The sequence below is a fragment of the Pan troglodytes genome, chromosome 13 (assembly GCF_028858775.2).
Source record: "Pan troglodytes isolate AG18354 chromosome 13, NHGRI_mPanTro3-v2.0_pri, whole genome shotgun sequence".
Classification (NCBI taxonomy): Eukaryota; Metazoa; Chordata; class Mammalia; order Primates; family Hominidae; genus Pan; species Pan troglodytes.
In genome coordinates, this window is record NC_072411.2 from 132,704,723 (window position 1) to 132,728,404 (window position 23,682).

Consider the following 23,682-nt stretch of genomic DNA (forward strand, 5'->3'; position numbering starts at 1 on the left):
AGTAGCGAAATTCATGGATTGTATGGGTAGTTCTACTTTTTATTTATTTGAGGACACTCAATACTGTTTTTCTTAGTGATTGTAGCAATTTACATTCCCACCAACAGTGTACAAAGGTTCCCTTCTCTGCACATCCTCACCAACATTTGTTATCTTTAGTCTTTTTGATAATAACCATTCTAACCAGTATGTGGTGATGTTCATTGTGGTTTTAGTTTGCATTTTCTTGATGATATCTGAGGCAGGGCATTTTTTCACATACCTGTTAGCCATTTGCATGTGTTCCCTTAAGAAATGTTTATTCAGGTCCTTTGCCCATTTAAAAATCTGTTTGTTTGTTTGTATTTAATATTGAGTTGTTTGAGCTCCTTATGTATTTTGGATAATAATCCTTATCAGACACATGGTTTGCAAATATTTTTTCCCATTCTGTAGGTTGTCTCTTCACTCTGTTGATTGTTTCCTTGCCTATGCAGAAGCTTTTTAGTTTGATGTAATCCCAGTTCTTTTTGCTTTTGTGATTGTGCTTCTGGTGTTATACCCAAAAAATATTTGCTCAGACCAATGTCGTGAAGCTTTTCCTCTATATTTTCTTCTAGTAGTTTTACAACCTTGGGTATTAAATTTCAGTATTTAGTCCATTTTGAGTTAATTTTTTAATATGGCATGAGATGGGGTCAAATTTCACTCTTCTGCATGTGGATATCCAGTTGTCCCAACACCATTTATTAAAGAGATAGATATCCTTTACCCATTGCATATTCTTGGCACCTTTGCTGAAAATCAATTGACCATAAATGCATGGATCCAAGCTCTCTATTTTGTTCCATTTTTCTACATGTCTATTTTATGCAAGCACCATGCTCTTTTGATTAACATAGCTTTGCTGTATATATTGAATCAGGTAGTGTGATGCTTTCAGCTTTGTTCTTTTTGTTTAAAATTCCTTTGGCTAGTTGGAGTCTTTTGTGCCTCCACACAAATTTTTTAATTGTTTTTCTATTTCTCAAAAATGCCATTTGAATTTTTTTTTTTTTGAGATGGAGTTTTGCTCTTGTTGCCCAGGCTGGAATGTAATGGTGCAATCTCAGCTCACTGCAACCTCTACCTCACGGATTCAAGTAATTATCCTGCCTCAGCCTCCTGAGTAGCTGGGATTACAGGCATACTCCACCACGCCCAGCTAATTTTTTGTATTTAGTAGAGACAAGGTTTCACCATGTTGGTCGGGCTGGTCTTGAACTCCTGACCTCAGGCGATCCACCCACCTCAAACTCCTAGATGCTGGGATTACAGGCGTGAGCCACTGCACCTGGCCGCCATTGGAATTTTTATAGGTATTGCACTGAATCTTTAGAGGACTTCGAGTTGTCTGGACATTTTAACAATATTAATTCCTCCAATCCATGAACATGGGGTGTCTTTTCATTTCTTTCTTCTTCAGTTTCTTTCATCAATGCCTTAGCATTTTCCGTGTGTGCATATTTCACCTCCTTAGTTAAATTATTTCTTAAGTATTTATTGCAGTTATTGTAAATTGGATTGTTTTCTTGATATGTTTTTCAGAGAGTTTATTGTTAGTGCATAAAAATGCAACTGATTTTTGTATGTTGCGTTTGTATCCTGCCACTTTACTGAATTTGTTTATTAGTTCTAGCAGTTTTTTTTTTTTTTTTTTTTTTTTTTTTGGTGGAGCCTTCAGGATTTTGTATATATAAGATCAGGTCATCTGCAAATAAGGACAATTTAAAACTTCTTCCTTTCCAATTTGAATGCCTTTTATTTCTTTTGCCTGCCTAATTGTTCTGGCTAGGACTTGCAGTAACATGTTGAATAGAAGTGAGAATGGGCAATCTGTATTGGTCCATCCTCACACTGCTAATAAAAGACTGGATAATTTATAAAGGAAAGGGGTTTAATTGACTCAGAGTTCAGCATGGCTGGAGAGGCCTCAGGAAACTTACAATCCTGGCAGAAAAGGGGAAGCAAACACGTCCTTCTTTACATGGCAGCAGCAAGGAGAAGTACAGTGCAAAGGGGGGACAAGTTCCTTATAAAACCATCAGATCTTGTGAGAACTCACTCACTGTTGTGAGAACAGCATTGAGGTAACTGCCCCCATGACTCAATTACCTCCCACTAAGTCCTTCCCATGACATGTGGGGGTTATGGGAACTACAATTCAAGATGAGTTTGGGTGGGGACACAGCAAGACCATATCAGCATCCTACTCTTGTTTCTAACCTTAGAGGGAAATCTTTCAGTTTTTTGTCATTAAGTATGGTACTAGCTGTGGGCTTGTCATGTATGGCCACTATTGTCCTGAGATACATTTCTTCTATATCTATTTTGCTGAGAGTTTTTATCATGAAAAAATGTTGAATTTTGTCAAATGCTTTTTCTACATCTATTGAGATGATCATATGGTTTTTGTCCTTCATTCTATTAATGTGGTGTATGACCGTTTAGATATGTATATGTTAAACCATTCTTGCATCCCAGTGATAAATCTTATTTGATCATGGTGTTTAATGTGCTACTGAATTTGATAGTATTTTGTTGAGGATTTTTCATATACGTTTATCAAGGATAGTGGCCTATAATTTTCTTTTCTTGTAGTGTTCATGTCTAGCTTTGGTATCAGGGTAATGCTGGCTTCATAAAATGAGTTTGGAAGTAGTCCCTCTTATTCAATTTTTAAGAAGAGTTTGAAAAAGATTGCTATTTGTTCTTTAAATATTTGGTAGAATTCAACAGTGAAACCATCTGGTCCTGAACTTTTGTTTGGTGGGTGGTATTTTATTATGGATTAAATCTTACTCATTATTGGTCTGTTCAGATTTTCCTGTTTCTTTGTTATTCAGTCTTGGTAGGCTATATGTGTTTAGGAATTTATCCATTTCTTCTAGGTTATCCAATTTGTTGGCATTAAATTGTTTATAGCAGTGTCTTATGATTCTTTGTATATATGTGGTATGAGAAAGGTAGTGTCTCCTCTTTCATTTCTGATTTTATTCATTTGAGTGTTTTCTCTTTTTTCTTAGTCTAGCTAAAGCTTTCTCAATTTTGTTTATTTTTTCAAAAAGCCAGTGCTTTGTTTTGTTGATCTTATTTTTTTCTAGTTTTAAACTCATTTATTTCTGATCTGATATTTATTGTTTCCTTCTTTCTGCTAATTTTCGCCTTAGTTTTTCTTCTTTGTCTAGTTTCTTGAGGTGTAACATTAGGTTGTTTGAGATCTTTCTTCTTTCTTTATGTATTCTTGTGTTTATTGCTATAAACTTCCCCTCTTATAACTGCTTTTGCTATATCCCATAAGTTTTGATGTGTTACATTTCTATCTTCATTTGTCTCAAGATTTAAAAAATTTTTTCCCTTTAATTTCTTCATTGACCCATTGGTTATTTGGGAGTGTACTTAATTTCCATGTATTTGCAAATTTTTCAAAATTCCTCGTTATTGATTTCTAATTTCATATCATTGTGGTCAGAAAGTATATCTGATATAACTTCAGCCTTCTTGACTTTGTTACAACTTGTTTTGTAGCCTAACATATGATGTATCCTGTAGAATGTCTCATGTACAGTTGAGAAGAATGGTACTTTTCTGCTTGTAGATAAAATATTCTATATATGCCTGTTAGGTCCCCTTGGTCTAAAGTATAGTTTAAGTTCGATGTGTTCTTATTGATTTTCTCCCTGGACAATCTGTCCACTGCTGAAGGTAGGGTGTTGAAGTCCCCTAGTATTATTGTATTAGTCTCTCTTTCCTTCAGATCTATTAACATTTGTTTTATATATTTAGTTGCTCAAATATTGGGTGCATATGTTTACAATTGTTATATCATCTTGATAAGTTGACTCCTTCATCATTACATAATGACTTTCTTATTTTCTTTCTTTCTTTTTGTTTCTTTTGTTTTTTGTTTTAGTTTTTGTTTTGGAGACAGGGTCTTGCTCTGTCACCCAGGCTGGAGTGCACTAGTGCAATCATGGCTCGCTGCAGCCTCAACCTCCTGGGCTCAGGCAATCCCCCCAAGTAGCTGAGATGACAGGCATGTACCATCACATCTGACTAATTTTTTTTAGTTATTTATAGAGACAGGATTGCCCTATGTTGCCCAGGCAGGTCTCAAACTTCTGGGCTCAAGCAATACTTTCACCTCAGCCTCCCAAAGTGTTGGGATTACAGATGTAAGCCACCATGCCTGGTTTTATCATGACCTTTTTTGCCTTGTTTTATATTATTTCATTCAAACTGTATCTCATCTGATGTAAGTACACCTATGCTTTCTTTCTTTCATTTCCATTTGCATGAAATATCTTTTTCTATCTTTTCACTTTCAGTCTATGTGTTTCCTTAAAAGTGAAGTGAGTGTCTTGCAAGCCGCATATACTTGGTTCGTGTTTTTTAAACTCGTTCAGCCACTCTATGTCTTTTGATTGGAGATTTAATTTATTTACACTTAATATAATTACTGATAGGTAAGTACTTTCTAAAACCATTTTGTTTATTGTTTTCTGGTTGTCTGTAGATTCTTTATTCCTTTCTTTCTCTCTTACTGTCTTCCTTTGTGATTAGGTGATTTTCTCTAGTGATACACTTTGATTCCTCTTTATCTTTTGTGTAATCATTGTAAGTTTTTGCTTTGTGGTTAACATGAAGTTTACACAAAACATCTTATAACAGGCTATTTTAAGCTGATAACAACTCAATTTTGATTGCCTACAAAAACTGCACTTTTACTTTGCTCCCTCATTTAAATGTTTGATGTCAGAGTTTACATGTTTTATATAGTGTATACTCTAACAAATTATTGTAGCTACTATTTTTTTGACTATATATTTACTTTACCAGTGAGTTTTATACTTTCTTATATTTTTATATTATTAGTTAGCATTTACTTCTTTCAGCTTGAGCATTTCTTGTAAGACAGGTCTGGTGGTAATGAATGTATTCATCTTTTGTTTTCCCGGGACAGTCTTTATCTCTCCTTTATTTCTGAAAGACAGTTTTGCCAAGAAAAATATTCTTGGTTGTCAGGTTTCTTTTTCTTCCTTTGGCACTTTGAATATTTCATCTCATTCTCTCCTGATCTGTAAGGTTTCTGCTAAAAAGTCCACTGCTATCCTTATTAAAACTCCCTCATATGTTAGTTGCTTCTTTTCTTTTATTGCTTTCAGGATTCTCTCTTTGTCCTTGAATCTTGACAGCTTGATTATAGTATGTTTTGGTGTAGTCCTGTTTGCACTGAATCTGATTGGAGACCATTGACCTTCTTGTACCTGGAAACTTATGTCTTTCACCAGATTGGCAAAGTTTTATACTATTATCTCTTTAAATTAACTTTCTACTTTGGTCTTTCTCTTCCCTTTTATGAATTCCTGTGATTCAAATATTTGCTCTTTTGGTGTGTTTCATAAATCCTGTAAGCTTTCTTCATGACTTTTCATTCTCTTTTCTTTTTCTTCTCTGACTGTATTTCAAATAACCTGTCTTTGAGTTCATATTCTTTCTTCTGCATGATCAATTCTGCTGTTGATGCTCTCTGATGCCTTTTTAAATTTCCTTCATTGTATTTTTCAGCTCCAGAATTTGTTTGATTTTTTAAATAATTTCAATATCTCTGTTAAACTTTCTCATTTTGGTCATTTATTGTCTCCCTAATTTTAGTGAATTGTTTCCTATATTTTCTTAAGGTTTGCTGAGATTCCTTAAAACAATTATTTTGAATTCTGCATAAGGCAGTTTGTTATCTCCATTGCTTTGGGGTCTGCTATGGGGAGATTATTGTGTTCTTTTGGTCATGTTGTGTCTCTTTGGTTTTTATGTTTCTTGTTGCCTTACATTTATGTCTGTGCATTTGAAAAAGTAGAAACTATTCTAGTCTTTGCAGGCTGACTTTGTCTGGGAAAGCCTTTCACCCTATTTAAAGATTCTAAGATGGCCATCTGGCATGGTGCAAGGGCAGGCTTGCTGCTAGAGTCCTCAAGCAGGCTAGTCTGGTGCCTAGGACAACCAGTGGGCAGGTCTGTGCTGGGGGAAACCTTGAGCCAGAATCTGCAGGGCTCTACATCACTGATGCAGGCTTCTTCAGGCACTTCAGTAGGCATGAAGCCCAGTGCTATTGAAGCCAGCTTGCTGCTGGGATGGGCCTCAAGCCCAGTGCCACTTGGTCCAGTTTGGCACTCGGTCTGGTCTGGATCGTGGGGTCACTGAGGCTGAAATAGTGCTGTAGGAGGCTGGAGACTGAGTTCACAGGGCTGGCCTGAGTCCTGGGGCTGCAGGATTTAGGTTGGGGTCAGAGTGAGCTTGGAGGTTCAGACCATGGGTACTGGCTAGAGTCTGGGGCTTTGGGAGCTGGGTTTTACTGAAGTCGGTTCTGTGGTTTGGGTGTAAGGCAAAGTCTAGTGCTCACTTCCTTCTCCTTTCCCCAAGCATATTGTATCTTTCTCAATGCTGTGCTTCCTGGAGTTGGGGAAGATGACACAGTGAAACTTTTCTTCCTGCCCCTTTCAATGTGCTCTTTCTTATTTCTGTGTTACACTCAGGTGCTGTGATCTTTCATCTGGTTTCCTCAGCTCTTGCAAAGGTATTTTCATGCATAGGTCATTGTTCACATCAGTGTTTCTGCAGGGGAAGGAGGGCTGGAGAGTCCTATTCTCCCATCTTGCTCTACTTCTCCTCAATTTTCTAATTATATCTTTATTTTTCTATAAGGGCAAAACTTTCCTTGGTTTTCTCATACTAACTGCCTACACTCATCCAAGACACACAGACTTTGTTCACAGCCTCTGGCTGCTTTTAACAGGTATGAGATGGAAGGGAAAAAGAGAGTGAGTCTTTTTAACAGAGGGACTGTCCCTGGTTAGAGAATGCAAGAAGAAAGAATACAAAAGAGGTCAACTAGGGAATATTAAATAACAAAACACAGTTGACCCCTGGACACTGTGGGAGGTTAGGGGTACCAGTGCCCCATGCAGTCAAACATTTGCACATAACTTTTACCTTCCCCAAAACTTAACAACTGCTGTTGACCAGAAGCCTTACTGATAACATAAACAGATGATAACACATATTTTCCATACGTATTATGTGCTGTATTCTCACAATGAAGTAAGATCTCCAAAGGAAAATGTTATTAAGACAATCATAAGGAAGAGAAAATATATTTACTATTCATTAAGTGGCAATAGGTAATCATAAAGACCTTCATCCTCATCATTGAGTAGTTTGAGAAGGAGGAAGGAGAGGAGGGGTTGGTCTTGCTGTCTGAGGGGTGGCAGAGGTGGAAGAAAATCTGCATACAAGTGGACTCATGTAGTTCAAGCCCCTGTTGTTGAAGGGTCAACCGTGTATGAGTGAGACAGATTTTAGATAAAGTGACATGGTATCCATACATTGCCATGTTGTGGAGTTGTTGAATAGAAATATGTTGCAAGTTACTTTTCAGAAGTTATCATGAAAACGTAGAAATTATGCATGATGCTGCTTGTCAGATTTGCAAAGGAAGGAAGCCCAGGTGAAAGACCTTCAGGAAGGAATGGCAAGTGGAGGGCCTCTGGTGTGGTAGACAATGGCACTGGAAGAGACCTTTCGTAATGACGGGAATGTTTGAGATGAGGAAGTTATAGAAAGATAAAAAGTGATATAGCACTCACACATCAGATGCAAAAGTATTTTTGAAAAAAAAGTGACATAGAAGAAGCTTGCAGAGGTAACGTTAATAATTAAGAAATAAAGGCCGACTCAAAGCAGGTAGGAAATGTAACAGAGATGCAACATTACATATGGGACAACAGGCCTGGCACGAGGTGAGGCAGGGAGGCCCCCAGGGCACAGCATGTAAGGAGATCTCACTTGGCATGTGAGACTGAGCTTCCTTACATTTCATGGCATCCCATAGCACCACCTTCACCTCGCCCTAGTTCTGTCTCTAAGAGACAATAATTTTTAAAAAGTGTAGATAAAAAGACTATGAATAGAAAAAATATAGAGGGAAATAAATACCAAGAAATAGGAAAAATGGAGGGAGGCACAAAGAGAAGTATGCAGAAAATGAGTTAAAGGACAATGAATGAAAAATTGATAGAGAGTGGATCATGCAAAGAAGGGAAGAGAGAAGACAAATCAAGACGTTCTCTGATCTGAGGAGATAAGAGCTAGAAAGGAGGCACAGGGTGTCCTATTACTATGGAGAAAGATCAGCTGCCCCCTTATCGAAATGGCCCCTGTGACTCCACCTCCACCCCCAGATTATGATAAGCCTCTCCTCAGGCATCACTTCCTCTCCATGGCTCAATCACCATCTAAGATCTGTTGATTTCTAAACATACATCTCCAGCTCAGGCCTGTCCTCTTGACTCCCTTCCCCAATTGCCTGAAGACCTTTATTTAAAGACCTGAAGAACATCTCTCTTTGGAAGCTGCATCTGTCATCTATTGCTGTGTCATGTAACAAACTATCCTGAAACTTAGTGGCTTAAGACAATCATCATTTCATTTGCCACTTCTGTCAATCCCAACTTTAAAATATCTCTAACTTGTCCATTTCTCTTCATCCCCAGCACGAACACCCTAATCTAGACCCCTGTCACTCTCACTAAAATTAGAGGAACAGTCTCCTGTCTGGCCCCCAATCTTGCTCCTCTCAAGTCTGCACTTCAGCTGAATGGACTTTTCCAAAATAGAAACCAGTTGATATGACTTTCCTGTTTGAAACCCAGTGCCTTCGTGTGGCCCTTAGCAGTAGATCAACACTGCTTGGAGTGGTGAATTGAAGGATGTCTACCACGCACCTGCGCGTTCCCCATCACCCACCTCTCGCCCTTTCATGCCACATTCCCACCACACCAAGCTTCCTTTACTTACTGGAATTTGCCAAGCTCTCTTTCTTTCATCTCTGCCTTTATATATGCTTTTGGGAAAACAGTTTGGGGTAATCTTCCAAAGGTGAAAATATACATACCCTATAACCCAACAATTATATTCCTCAGCAGAAACCAACAGAAATGTGTGTTATGTCACCAAAACACATAGAAAAGAATGCTCAAGGCAGCATTATTCATAGAAGCCAAATGCTTGAAATTGCACAAATGAATAAATAATTCATGGCTTATTTCTATAATGGAATACTATCTAGTAGTGAAAATAATTATACAAAATGAATACAGATGACTTTCACAAGCATGTTGAGTAAAATATCCATACAATTTTGGGGGATTTGGCTTCTTTTGGGAGATCTATATATATTGAGAGAGAGGTAAAGGGAGAGAGAAAGAGTGGAGAGAAAAGAGATTATTCCATTTTTATAAATTACACAACAAGCAAAATTAACCTTAGTGTTGGAAACCTCGATGGTAGTTGTCTTTGCGCAAGTTAGTGGAAACAGTTAGTGGGAAGTGTCACCAGGAGGTGTCTGGGGTATTGGTAATCTGTTTCTTGATCAAAGTGATTTACTTCCTTCGTGATCATTCAAAACCCACTTTTATTCATGTGTCTTATACTGCAATTATAATTTTTATTTTTTTTTTAAAAAAAGCAAAATATTAACCATCAAAGAATGAGAAGAGTAGGTAAAGGGAAAGGTAAAAAACAAAACAGAGCCAAGAGAGGCACAAAGGAAGGGACAGAGGTGAGCAAAAGGAAAAACACGGAGGTGGGGTGAAGGTCTAGCCCCAGCAGTGAAATTGCAGAGAGGGGGAGTTATTAATGATAGTGAAGGAGGTCCACTGAGGAGACAAATGAAAATTCTTCATTTATTACAATTAGGCCCAGAGGCAGAGCTACACAACCATGGAATCCAAATTAATTCCTGTTCTGTGCGACTGGTGGATATAAAAAAGGAAAAGCCATTTTCTATTTCAAAAGTTGAGTGCCAAGCCCAAGCAAGAACTCATCATAACCAGGCATCTGACATAATAGGTAAGGCTGACTGGGAGAATTTGTAACTGTGAGTCACAGGTTACCAGGTAAGGGGCTCGGGGACTTCATCAGGGACCATCGGGGCAGTGCAGGTAGCCTGGGATGGAGGCAGGAAGGGAAAGGGGCTGGCACCTGATGCAGTGAGTCTTCAGCTTGACAGAAGAAAGTCCTTAGGAGTTGGGAAAATACCAGAAGACAGAAATGGAGGTAATCAGTAAGAATGTCAGAGAGGCTATTTCTGAAGTCAGAGAGGGCTGGGCCTGATGGCTCATGCCTGTAACCCCAGAACTTTGTGAGGCTAAGGCGGGCAGATCGCTTGAGTCCAGGAGCTCAAGATCAGCCTGGGCAACATGGTGAAACCCTATCTCTACAAAAAGTATAAAAATTAGCCAGACAAGGTGACACATGTCTGTAGTCCCAGCAACTTAGGAAGCTGAGGCAGGAGCATCGTTTGAGCCTGGGATGTGGAAGTTGCAGTGAGCCAAGATTCCGCCACTGCACTCCAGCTTGAGCAACAGAGCAAGACTCTGTCTCAAAAAAGAAAAAAAAAAAGGAAAAAATAAATAAAAAAATAAAAAAGAGAGGAAGGCATGGGAGAGGAGTTAAAAAAAAAATCAGAGAGCCAAGATATTCACAAGAGGAGATGGGGAGGGAAACACATCAAGACAAAGAGAGGTATAAAGAGACACCATCGCTGGAAACAGAGGCAGAAGCAGGGGAGATGGCAGAACAAAGAGGAAAGATGAGAAGTAAAATGAGAGTGAAAGAAAAAAATAGAATGAGGGTTGGGGTAAGAACAGTGTCAGTGGATGGGCACAACTGCCTTCTGTGTGTCAATTTTATCAGCTTTTGGTTAAGAACTTGGAACAAACTGCAGGTGGCATGCATTCAAGGAACACTCCAGGGTCTTGAGTCAACTTAGCTTCCTGGGTCTTCCTAGTGCTGTCATTGTGGAATTTCCTGGTGCATGGACTCCTTGGTCACACCCTGAGACTCTTAATGGTTTTTGCTCCTTTGTGCAGTCATCAGCAGTGAGGACTCTGAAGGATCCACTGACGTTGATGAGCCCTTAGAAGTCTTCATCTCAGCACCGAGAAGTGAGCCTGGTAAGGAAGTTTGGGAGAGCAAGACTTGGGCTGTGGGAATCTGATTTAAGAGCTACTGTTTCCTGAGGCATTTTATTCTGAGCTCATTCTGTACAATGGATCCAGTTTATCCTGGGATCCCATTCTTTGCATTAATTTTACTTGACCTTTTTGGAAAATGCAGGGAGACAAGAAATTGTTATAAACTTATTTTTGAGAATTAGCCTTCTTTCTTGATGGATTCTATTAATCAATATTCATACCCATACATTGATTATATAGTAGGAATAGGCTAGCCAAGTGATGAGTTTGTTTTTAAAACTAACTAGTTGCTATGCCTATATAGTGTTAGATTTATATAGTGATTTTTATAGAGAACAGAAAACTAAATATTCCTTTATGGGAAGATCTTATTGTCATCTGATCACAAACTTTGAATAGGGTCAAAAGACATCTCATCCAACTATCTGGTGTTGGCAAAAACAAACACCTGAGATAAAGTATTCTGAAACTTGAAGTATTGTTTCTGATAGAGTTCTTCAGCAAGTCATAGCACATTTAGTGATTTTTTGAAAGACTTTTGCAAATTATCTTATTTTTAAATTTACAATAACCTTAAAGGGGTAAACAGAAGAGAGATTCTCGTCCTTGTTTCCTAGATGAGAGAACACAATTGCATAAATGTTTCAAAGTCATCTCCAAAATCTCATGGTAAATTAAAGGAAAGACAAGACTAGCATCCTGGATTCTGAGTTACTTCCTTTGTGAAATGAAAGAGAGAAACATTATTAAAATCTTGTATTATCTCAATCCTATTTGCATCATGAGTTGTCATAAGATTTATAACATAAATACTTATCATAACATAAGTATGCAAATTGGTTGATTTGTTTTGCCCTTTACTTTCTAGATCCAGAGGATATTAGAAATATGCCACTTTAGGGAAAATACACTAGGGAAAGACCTAAGAGCAAAGAAGAACCTCATCTTGATGTTATAAAATAACAATGTAATAATACATTCATTCTAATTGCTCACTGTATCTTTCAAAGTAAAATGTAAATTTGCATTAGTTTTTAGACAATATGTACTCTAACTTTGAACTCAGTGTAAGCAATCTGCTCTAAAAAATAGTCCCAAAATATGTCTTTGGCTGAAATACATGAGGAGATTATTTCTCAGCCTTGTAAACAATTCAGGAAGGCACTGGGTTGGTGGGAGGTAGAAAAAGCTCACGAATTTAACAGAAGATCTTCAAGGTCCCCCTGCATGAAAAATAGAAGCAGAAACAAAGGAAATGTGGAATGGCAAGCAGAAGGGATAAGAAGTAAAAGAAGCATGGGAAAGCAAAGGCCAAGCAAGGCAAAGTTTCCCTCTGAGGACAAGAATGGAGTATCACTAACCCACAATGAAGGTTAGTTGAAAGGAAAGACAAGCATGGCCTGTGTACAGGCGAGGACTTGCACGGATTTTCAAGGTTTTCTAGGTTTTCTTATTAGGGAATTTCCTACTGAATTGATTCCTTGGTCACACACTGAGACCTCTAAAGAATCCCATTCTTTTGTGCAGTGATCAATAATGACAACCCTTTAGAATCAAATGATGAAAAGGAGGGCCAAGAAGCCACTTGCTCACGACCCCAGATTGTACCAGGTAAGAATATTAGAGTTGCAACCCGAGACTGTAGAATATACAGAGTACAAATCCAGAGCTCTGTTTTCTTGATTAATTTCATTCTGAGTGGTCTCCTTATGCCTTGATTCCATAAATTCTAGAATATCACTTTCTACATTTAACCTCTCTGGCCCTGTTGAGAAATGGAAGACATTAGGAAGGTGTTATAAACTCTTGTTTAACTGGATTGGTTCAATCGATTGATACATTGAAAATGTAGCAAAAATATGCTAGTAAAATAACAGTCTTTTTAACAACAAACTATCAAGAGTTATTATTTCAAGAGTTGAAATAATGTACTTATTCTCTACTACTACCCTTTATATTTGATAGAGCATGATAAGCACAGTCTTTGTTCATTGATAATATTGTCTTAATCACAAGCTCAGAAAGTCTTCAAAGAATACTTTGTGCTGCTATTTAATTATTAATGGCAAAAAAAAAGTGACTTCAACTACACCCAAACCCAAATTATAGTTCACTTATTGGCTTACATTGTGATTTTTCACAGGGCTTTTGAAAATGACCCTTCATTTCCCCATCACAAAAACCTTAACAGGGAGGTAGGGTAACTAGTTTATCCCTGCTTTATATGTGAGAAAATGGGAGCTAGTGGTGTTTAAGAGTCATTTATGACCAGGCGCAGTGGCTCACACCTATAATCCCAGCACTTTGGGAGGCTAAGGCAGGTAGGTGGCTTGAGCTCAGGAGTTGAGATCAGCCTGGACAACATGGAGAAACTCCATCTCTACCAAAAATACAAAAATTAGCCAGGCATGGGCCGGGTGCAGTGGCTTACTCCTATAATCCCAGCACTTTGGGAGGCGGAGGCAGGCAGATGATGAGATTAGGAGTTCGAGACCATCCTGGCCAATATGGTGAAACCCTGTCTCTACTAAAAATACAAAAATTAGCCAGGCATGGTGGCGCTTGCCTATAGTCCCAGCCACTCGGGAGGCTGAGGCAAAAGAATCACTTGAACCCAGGAGAGGGACGTTGCAGTGAGCCAAGATCATGCCACTGCACTCCAGCCTGGGTGACAGAGCAAGACTCCATCTCAAAAAAAAAAAAAAAAAAAAAAAAAATTAGCCAGGCATGGTAGTGTGTGTGCACCTGTGATCCAGCTACTCGGGAGGCTGAGGTGAGAGAGTCACTGGAACCTGGGAAGTTGAGGCTGCAGTGAGTTACGATTGTGCCACTGCACTCTAGCCTGGGTGACAGAGACCCCGTCTCAAAAAAAATAAGTAAAAAAGAACGAGATCATGTATTTTGAGAGAACGTAAATGGAGCTGGAGGCTATTATCCTTAGCAAAGTAACACAGAAACAGAAAACCAAATACCATATGTTCTCACTTGTAAGTGGGATCTTAATAATAAGAACTTATGAACACAAAGAAGGAAACAGCAGATGCTGGGGTCTACTTGAGGATGGAGGGTTGGAGGAGGGAGAGGAGAAGAAAAGATAACTATTGAGTACTGGGCTTAATACCTGGGTGATGAAATCATCTGTACAACAAACTCCTGTGACACACATTTACCCATGTGACAAACCTTCACATATACCCCCAAACCTAAAATAGAAGTTGAAAAAATTAATTAAAAAGAGGCATTTCCAAATAATACACACAGAGGATTATGGGGAGAGCTGGGCAGGATCCCAACATTATGACCCTGAACCTCCAGAACTGGATTCACTAGAAGGAGAGAGAGAAAAACGCTCATCAAAACTTTGTTATTGGCAGGGCACGATGGCTCAGGTCTGTAATCCCAGCATTTTGGGAGGCTGAGGCAGGCAGATCACCTGAGGTCAGGAGTTCGAGACCAGTCTGACCAACACAGTGAAACCCCGTCTTTACTAAAAATACAAAAATTAGCCGGGCTTGGTGGTGCACAACTATAATCCCAGCTACTCAGGAGGCTGAGGCAGGAGAATCACTGGAACCTGGGAGGCAGAAGCTACAGTGTACCAAGATTGCACCACTGCACTCCAGCCTGGGTGATAGAGCAAGACTCCATCTCAAAACAAACAAACAAAAAAAAACAACTTTGTTATTAACCCAAGCCCATTTGCCATGTCAGTTGTCATAGAATTTATAAGTCTCTTGCATACAAATAATGGGTTTCTCCCTTTTACTTTACAGAGCCCATGGATTTCAGAAAATTATCTACATTCAGAGAAAGTTTTAAGAAAAGAGGTAAGAGAAAGCTTTAGGAAAAGAGGTAAGAGAAAATAACTTCTCTTCATGGTTATAAATGAACAATATTTTCTACAAAAGAGTCAGTCTAATTCCTTGCTATATCCTTCAAAGTAAAATATAAATTTGCTTTAAATTTCAATGGTTCCTATTTTAGCTTTTGTATTAGGGAGGTTGGCTAACTGCTATAACATATGAACCCAAAGAAGTCAATGACCCCAACACAACAGAAGGTTTTTTATTTTTTTAGTAGAAGTTTATATTTTTTTCAACTGAATATTTCAAGGATTTTTAGATGAGGGAAAGGTTGGGCTCTGTTTCAAGCAGTTCTTCAGGGAAGCAGGCAAGTAGAAGATCTGCCTTCTCCCATCCTAGACTTTCATGGTTGCCCTGAGAGAGAAGCAAATTTACAAATAAATACAAATCCATATACAAAAACCACAACAAAACCATAAAGGGACAAGTAAAGAAAGATAATGTGGTGTAAGAAGACAGAGGGCCAAGACAAAGCAGAGATGCCCACTGGGGCTAAAATTTTCTCAGCCTCAGGCTCAGGTGACAGTGAGGGATAAAATACTAACCTTGAGCCACACAAATTTGAATGAAAAGGTAGATCATGGAGGTTTGAGGGCACGGACATTCTTGCCCTGAAGTTTCAGAGCATCACACATTTTCCTAGTTTCCTTTTCATAGAATATTATTCTGACTTGGTTCCCTTATCATACATTGAGACCTCCAAAGGACATTTGCTCCTTTCTGCAGTGATAGGACAAGACCACGACTTTTCAGAATCCAGTGAGGAGGAGGCGCCCGCAGAAGCCTCAAGCGGGGCACTGAGAAGCAAGCATGGTGAGAAGGGTAAGAACAGCTCCCTTGACTTCAGGGCTCTGACTTCAGAGCACCTCTTCCCTGATGCACTGTGCTCTGAGCACACACAACAGCTATCCAGGAGCCAGTTCTCTGCATCTACCTCATCTGGCCATTTTGAAAAATGCAAAGAAAGAAGTCACTCTAAATTCAGGCTTAACAAGATGGTTGTGGTTGAGTGGCAGTGGCCTGTTTACTACATACTGCCTGTATTAGTCCATTTTCATGTTGCTGATAAAGACATACCTGAGACTGGGTAATTTACAAAAGAAAGAGGTTTAATGGACTTACAGTTCCACATGGCTGGGGAGGCCTCACAATCATGGCAGAAGGTGAAAAGCACGTCTCACATGGCGGCAGACAAGAGAAGAGAGCTTGTGCTGGGAAACTCCCCCTTATATAATCATTCAGATCTTGTGAGACTTATTCACTATCACAAGAACAGCACAGGAAAGATCTCTCCCCATGATTCAATTACGTGCCACCAGGCCCCTCCCACAACACATGGGAATTCAAGATGAGATTTGGGTGAGGACACAGCCAAACCATATCACTGCCAGACCTATTAACTCCAAAGTATTGGATTTATGTAGTGATTTCTACTTCTGCCCGTTCTCTGTTTTGTAAAGAAAAGAAAGTACACTAGTCTGTTATTGCCTGATTTTGTCACCAACTTGTTCAAAATTCAAAGCTTCTGGTCATACTCTCTAGCTACTGACAGAAAGAAAGCCTCCTGTTTCTTACCATCAGATTCAATTCATAGCTTTTGACAGATGGCCCCCAACATGAAATTGGCCAAATAGTGATATTTGAAAATATATTTACAAATAAGATCTACTTGCATCTTTACAACAACCTAAAAGGTGGGCGAGATAACTATTGTTCCCCCCATTTGACAGATGGGGAAACTAAGGCACACTTAAGGATCTTTTTTCTTTGCACATCACATATGGAAAGTTATAGGAGGAGACAAGACTAACAACCCAAACTCTTAATAAACATTCATAATCCTCTATAAAACCTTCAAAGCCAGATGTACTTCAAAGTTCAAAAAATGTTTTATTATTTTAGAAAGACAATGTGGTTTATATTCTATATACAACAAAATACCCCAGTAGGATCCAGGGAAGAATCCCATTCTCAAATATACTAATGTTTATACAGCAAATTATATAAATATTCACACCAAATATGATAAGATTTTACATGGACTCATGGCAACTCAAGTCCAGACTCACTGCCAAATTAGTTAGCTGCAAACCTATGAAAACAATACTGGTTATAAAAATATCTTTGAGGCCAGGTGTGGTGGCTCACGCCTATAATCCCAACACTTTGGGAGGCTGAGGCAGGTGGATCTTTTGAGCCCAGGAGTTCAAGACCAGCCTAGGCAACATGGCAAAACCCCATTTCTACCAAAAAATGCAAAAAATTAGCTGGGCATGGTGGTGGTGCATGCCTGTAGTCCCAGTGATGTGGGAGGCTGAGGTGGAAGGATCATTTGAGCCTGGAAGGTCAAGACTGCAGTGAGCCAAGATTGCACCACTGCCCTCCAGCTTGGCTGACAGAGTGAGACCCTGTCTCAAAAAAAAAAAAAAAAAAAGTCATTGATTTTTGCAATTAGGGCTAAAGGATTGTGGGTCTGTGCTCCATTTGATAGTAATCTCTTTCCCTTAGATGGGAAGAGACAGAAATGATCCTCATAGAATATTTATAGTCCAAATTCTGTCAACAGTGTAAGCAGTCATAAGATTTATAGATCTTTTGGTTAGATATTATTGATTTGGTTTTCCTTTACTTTCTAGCTCCTATGACTTCTAGAAGTACATCTACTTGGAGAATACCCAGCAGGAAGAGACGTAAGAGCAATTAAAAACTCTTGATGTAACAAATGTCCTTCTTTGCTGCAAAAGCTACATTCACTTTTTATGTTATATCCTTTAAAATAAAAAATTAATTTGTTGGGATTTTAGATGATTTGCATTTTACATTTTCAATTAGATGAGTTGGGCTGGTATAAAACATAAGCCTCAAAATGTTCAAAGGCACAAGTGCAACATAAGTTTATTTTTCACTCACATAAATAGGATAAAGTAGTTCCTGAGTAGAGGGGGTGCCCACACAGTCATTCAGGGCCCAGCTGATGGGGGCTCTGACATCTTTAAGATGTTGCTTCCATGGTTCCCTTGGATAAGAAACTGAGATGGAAGCAGAAGTATGTGCAAACTAATAATGAAAGCCTAAGAAGCGTAAGAAACAACATCGTCCTAGGATTGTATTCAGAAAAGATTGAACCTTATGTATGTTCCTTTTATTTGATTATGCATGAATGAGATAGGAGAAAATGATGGAAGCATCCACACTGATCTGTTGACTTCACTAGCTGGGAGACCAGAGACAGAATAGGGTAGGAAAAGAGAGCTTTGGGGTTATATACATTTGCATTCATTGGTCTTCTTATGACAAGCATATATTGCTTTCTTAATCTGAAACCACCCAATGAAATGGATGATTTATAATAAATACATATTTTTCCCAAAGTTAAAAAAAAAAAAGAAGAAGAAACAATGTCATCCCCAGTCCCAGCCTCAGAGAGGGCTCCTGGAGCAATCTTGACCAACAGGTCAGATGATCAAAGCCAAAGGGTGGCCTAGTGGTGGGAATATTTCTCCCCCTCCTCCACAAGCTTCTCTTGTTCAGTTTTGCTTTTAAAGAATTCCCTGCTGGTTCCTAAGACTCAGACTAAGACTGTTAAGGAATTTTATTTTTTTCTGCAGGTTTCAGCAGTAGTGACTTTTCAGACCTGAGTAATGGAGAAGAGCTTCAGGAAGCCTGCAGCTCATCCCTAAGAAGAGGGTCAGGTAAAGAAGATTAGGATGCCAAGACTTGGCCTGCAGAATGTCAGGAATGTGAATTAAAAGCTGCTGTTTCCAGACGCTTTTTATTCTGAGCACCTTCACTACCTGGTATCCAGTTCATCTGGGAACTCCTTTTTGCATTTTAGAAAATGGAAAGAGGCAGGAAATTATGATAAACTCATGTTTAACAGGAAGAGTTTCACTGACTAAATGTATGTAATTATATTTTGTTGTTGTAGAAGAAATAAATAGCAAATTTGTGGTATCCTTTTTTTTAAACCTGCTCTCATTCCTATTAACACTAAGATCTTAGATTTTTATAGTGATAAATGGGTTGACATCAATGTCGTTTGTAATTGTAAAGCCTCAAAAGACAACTGTTCCTACTATGTAATTATAGACAGAAATAAAAACTTCAGATCAAACACTCTCAAACGTTAGTATAGTTTTTGGTAGATGTCCCTCATCATGTAATTGGATTATATTGTGTTATTTCAATGTTTTTGGCAAATAAGATCTTATTTTGTCATCACAAAATTTTTAAGACATAGGCAGGCTAACTATACCCATTTTGGGGTGAGGAAATAGATGTACAGAAGTATTAGGGCCAAAAAACTAAAGAAACAATAGAAACTAGCAACCCAGGTGTCTCACGGTGGGTGACTGTTGTATGTAACAGACAGGAGGATAAGAGCTGTGTCATTTAAGTCAAAGTCCAAAGAAGATGTGCAAGGAACTCAGAATATTCACAGGAGACTATACCAGTGCCTGATGCAAGAAAGCTTATTTAACAACCACTGTGTGTGTGTGTGTGTATGTGTGTACACATGCATATATTTGTTACATATAACATGTATACATACATAAACACACACATATGTGTATGTGTATATATATATTGGTTAATACATATAATCTTTAGGGGGAGGGAAAAATAAAAATCACAAACAGAGATAATAAGAATGGAACCAGCTATAATATATAATATACAAAATACCTAGAAAGATAGAAGCAAAATAGATAAACATAGAAATAAAGGAGAACAGAATATCATTGATGGAAACAGAAAAAGCAACACAGGAGACAAGAAAAATCAAAGGGAGATGAGCTCACCGAATCAAAGAGACAGAGACAAAAATGTATAGCAGCAGGGCAATGGGCAGAAAAATGAGAAGTGAGAAGGAGAACGAGGTGTGGCCAGATAGAGTAGGGCTGTGAGGTGTACTCATTGATGTAGGTGTATTTTTTGGTCAGTCCGTTTAAGCTCTGAAAATAGCTCAGCATGACCACATTGAGACAGGTTCCCTGGTTTCCTCGTCACTGTCTATAGTCTATTATTTCCTTGTTTGTCTTCATTGTCCTGTGAATTTAGAGCTCCTCCAATGAATACACAAAGAGAGTCAGAAGAGATGCAGCCCATTAGCTTGTGATGGAGAAGCCAATTATGATGTTCAGTGCATTATTAATTATCTTTTTTTTCCTACTTGCATGGAGGAAAAGCTCTTTTTTCTTTTCCTTACCTCTCCCCCTAAACATATGCACACACACATACACACCACACACACAAAGACTTGTGCACAGACTCGGGCTGCTTGCAACAGGTTTGAGGGAGCGAAAAGAAAAAGAAGAGCTGGGCTCCTGAATGGAGGGAGGAGACACTGAGTGGATAAAGGAGAAAGAATGGAGAAAGGTAGGCTAGAGTCACCAAATGAAAAGATATGAGTCAGCTTCAAGTTTTTCTAAGTGGACAAGGAATTCAAATATTCCAGGTAGGGGAATTTTGTGGGGGAGGGAGGGATAATTTTCAACACACTTCTCAGAAATTGTACCAGAAACGTGAAAATAAAGTTGCTGATTGATTGACAGCCTTGCAAGGTAGAAAGCTCATAAAGAACAGACAAAGGTAATAGAGATGGCTATGTGGTCAGTGTCCAAACAGCAGGCATTTGGTGATGAAAGTAATAACCTGTGAGATAAAGATGAATATAGATGAAGAAAATGTGGATAAAGACAAAGATTGAAATTGCAAAAAGAGTCAAGATCAAGATAAGGGCCAGGCGCAGTGGCTCATGCCTGTAATCCCAGCACTTTGGGAGGCCGAGGTGGGCGGATCACGAGGTCAGGAGATCAAGACCATCCTGGCTAAAACGGTGAAACCCCATCTCTACTAAAAACAAAGAAAATTAGCCAGGCATGGTGGCGGGTAGCTGTAGCTCCAGCTACTCAGGAGGCTGAGGCAGGAGAATGGTGTGAACCTTGGAGGCAGGTCTTGCAGTGAACCGAGATCGCACCACTGCACTCCAGCCTGGGCGATCGAGCAAGACTCCGTCTCAAAAAAAAAAAAAAAAAGTCAAGATAAGATTCAGAGAAACAAGCTAGAAGAGAGAACAGAAGGAGGAAGTGATAGTAGAAAGAAGTTCACCTCAATAATAAAACTAGATCTAAAGATATAAACAGAAAAACAGGTGGAATGAGATACACTCAAAGGGTGATGAGTGGTGTAAAAAATTAGGTACAACAAGAAGTATGTAGAGAAAGAATTAAAAGATGAGAGAAAAATGGAGGCAAGAAGGGGGAAGTGTAAATGGGAGAGAAGAGAATGATGGAGAAATTGTAGGAGCTGAAATGACCATGAGATAAAAGCAACTTTAGCACAAGGCATGATTCATAATAGCAGTAAGTTTTCAGAATAAGGTGTCCCCTGGCCCCTCTGACTCACCCAGATTACAAAAGGCCTCACCCAGGCATTTCATCCACTCCTGTGATTTCAGTCACCACCCACAACCTCATGATTCCTACATGTTTATCTCCAGCCAGCCCTGTCTTCTAAACTCATTCATCCAAGTGTCAGAAGGCTCCTGTTGGAGGTCCTGAAGGCCTTAGACTTCACCACTTGGATGTTACTCAAGACCTTCAAGCTTAACACCTCCAAAGCTGAGCACATCATCTTTTTCCCTAAAACCAGCCTTTGCTCCTCCAGTGTTCTTCATCACTGAAACAAACTATTAATTGACCCTTTATTTCAAGATGAAATCCTCAGGGTTATTTATGAACAGAAGGGACAAATACAGTGAGAAACCACAAAAGAAAAAGAGATTTCAGATGTAGAGCCCATCCCTTAATTTAGCTGTGGGGAGTGGGTAGTCACTAATGTTGGGGGAAAGGAGAATCTTTGAAGGGGAGTGGGCACAAATAAAAATGTTTACAAATCACAATTTAGGATCACAGCCACAAGAACCTGAAAATAAGAAGTGCTCCTGTGTCATGTGTTTTCCAAAAGGTGTGCCAAGAAGCCAAGAAGCAAGGACTGAAAGTAGTCAAGCATCTGACATGATGGGTAAGGCTACCCTAGGGTCTTGGGATGGAAGTGGCTCAGTGGATATCACAGACACTGGGTAGGGATGTGGGAAGTGATCAGAGTTGAAGCAAAGCATCAAACAGCCTCTGGATCACCAACAGGAAGTGGGCCCACAGGCCCCAAGCTTCAGAATTTCAAAAGTCTGAAATCGTAGTCCCGGTTTCCTGCTGCACTTGACTGTGAGCAGACTGAGACAAAGAACAGGTTTGGTGCTGCCAGAATCCTGTTCTCTACATTTGCTTAACCCGACCCTTTTGGGAACTGCAGGGAGGCAAGAGATCATTATAAAGCCATATTTAACAGAATGGGCTCTCTTGGTTAGGTGGTAAAAAAATACACTGGTAAACATAGTAGTATCTCGCTATATTAGCATATCAATAGTAAAGTGTTGAATTTATAAAGCGAGTTCCATCCTTGTTCTTGAAAAAAAAAAAAAAAAACATGTTCTTCCACTCACAGGTAATAGTGTCATTTTGTCACAACTTTGGAAAGGCCTAAAAAGACAAATAGTTCTGCTACCTGTCAGGAAAGAAAAATCAGATACCTACTCTTAATGCTAAAAATACATTGTTTTGAAAGATATCCTCTGGACTGTTATTGATTTATATAGTGATTTCCTATTAACTCTTGCAAGTAAGATATTTAATATTCATAAAAATTTTAAAGCTGAACAGGATAATTGTTGCTGTCCCTGTTTCATAAATGAGGAAATTGGTGCATAAAAGTAATGAAGAGCTGTTTCAAAGTCTCAGAGAACTAGACAAAGACCTTAGACATCAATTCAGTGTCTGTTTCCTTTGGAAGGAAGACAGATAAATTATACTCAGAATATTGTTATAAACGCAAGCCTTCCATGCAGTGTGAATTGTCATAAGATTTATAAATTTTACTTATAAATTACAGTTCTCTGACCACTACCTGTCACTTTCTAGATACCATGGATGTTGAAAACAATTCTACTTTGGAAAAACACAGTGGGAAAAGAAGTAAGAACAAATAAGAATTTACTTAATTTTTATGTTACAAATGAACTATTTTTTAATGCTGAGGTTTATTATCATCATTTTCTTTTTTCAACTTTTATTATAGATTAAAGGGTGCATGTGCAGGTTTGTTGCATGGGTAAATTGTGTGATGCTGAGGCTTGGTGTCCCAAAAATCCCATCACCCAGGCAGTAAGCATAGTACCCAACAGATGGTTCTTCAGCCCATGCCACCCTCTCCCCCTGCCCCATCTAGTGGTCCCCAGTGTCTCTTGTTCTCATCTTCACATTTATGTGTATTCGATGTTTAGCTTCCACTTGTAAGTAAGAACATGCAGTATTTGGTTTTCTGTTCTTGCATTAAGTTGCTTAGGATAATGGCCTCCAGCTCCATCCATGTTGCTGTGAAGGGCGTGATTTCATTCTTTTTATGGCTGCATAGTATTTCATGGTGTATATGTGTGCCATATTTTCTTTATCCAATTCACTGTTGATGGGCAACTAGATTGGTTCCATGTCTTTGGTTTTGTGAATAGCACTATAAGGAACATATGAGTGCATGTATCTTTTTGATAGAACAAGTTATTTTCCTTTGGGTATATACCTAAAGGTAGTGGGATTGCTGGGTAGAATGGCATTTCTGTCTTTAAGTCTTTGAGGAATTGCCACACTGTCTTCCACAATGGTTGAACTAATTTTACCCTCCCACCAACAGTGTATGAGCATTCCTTTTCCTCC

The 23,682-nt window shown here is 38.9% G+C and overlaps 1 protein-coding gene across 41 annotated transcripts in view; it reads left to right on the top strand.

Annotated features, from left to right (window-relative positions):
• SP100 (SP100 nuclear antigen) overlaps nt 1-23,682 on the top strand; it is a 129,287-nt gene that overhangs the window by 35,028 nt on the left and 70,577 nt on the right. For 16 of the 41 annotated variants that reach the window (XM_009444521.5, XM_063791681.1, XM_054679502.2 and 13 more), the window contains 9 exons: nt 9,772-9,924; nt 10,947-11,030; nt 12,579-12,662; nt 14,825-14,878; nt 15,641-15,736; nt 17,551-17,604; nt 18,523-18,606; nt 21,824-21,940; nt 22,894-22,947. In XM_009444521.5, coding sequence (XP_009442796.2) covers nt 9,772-9,924; nt 10,947-11,030; nt 12,579-12,662; nt 14,825-14,878; nt 15,641-15,736; nt 17,551-17,604; nt 18,523-18,606; nt 21,824-21,940; nt 22,894-22,947 — 780 coding nt within the window. Of the gene's footprint in view, nt 1-9,771; nt 9,925-10,946; nt 11,031-12,578; nt 12,663-14,824; nt 14,879-15,640; nt 15,737-17,550; nt 17,605-18,522; nt 18,869-21,823; nt 21,941-22,893; nt 22,948-23,682 lie in introns of those variants that run through there. The other 25 variants (XM_054679498.2, XM_054679500.2, XM_063791692.1 and 22 more) reach the window with 4 other exon arrangements.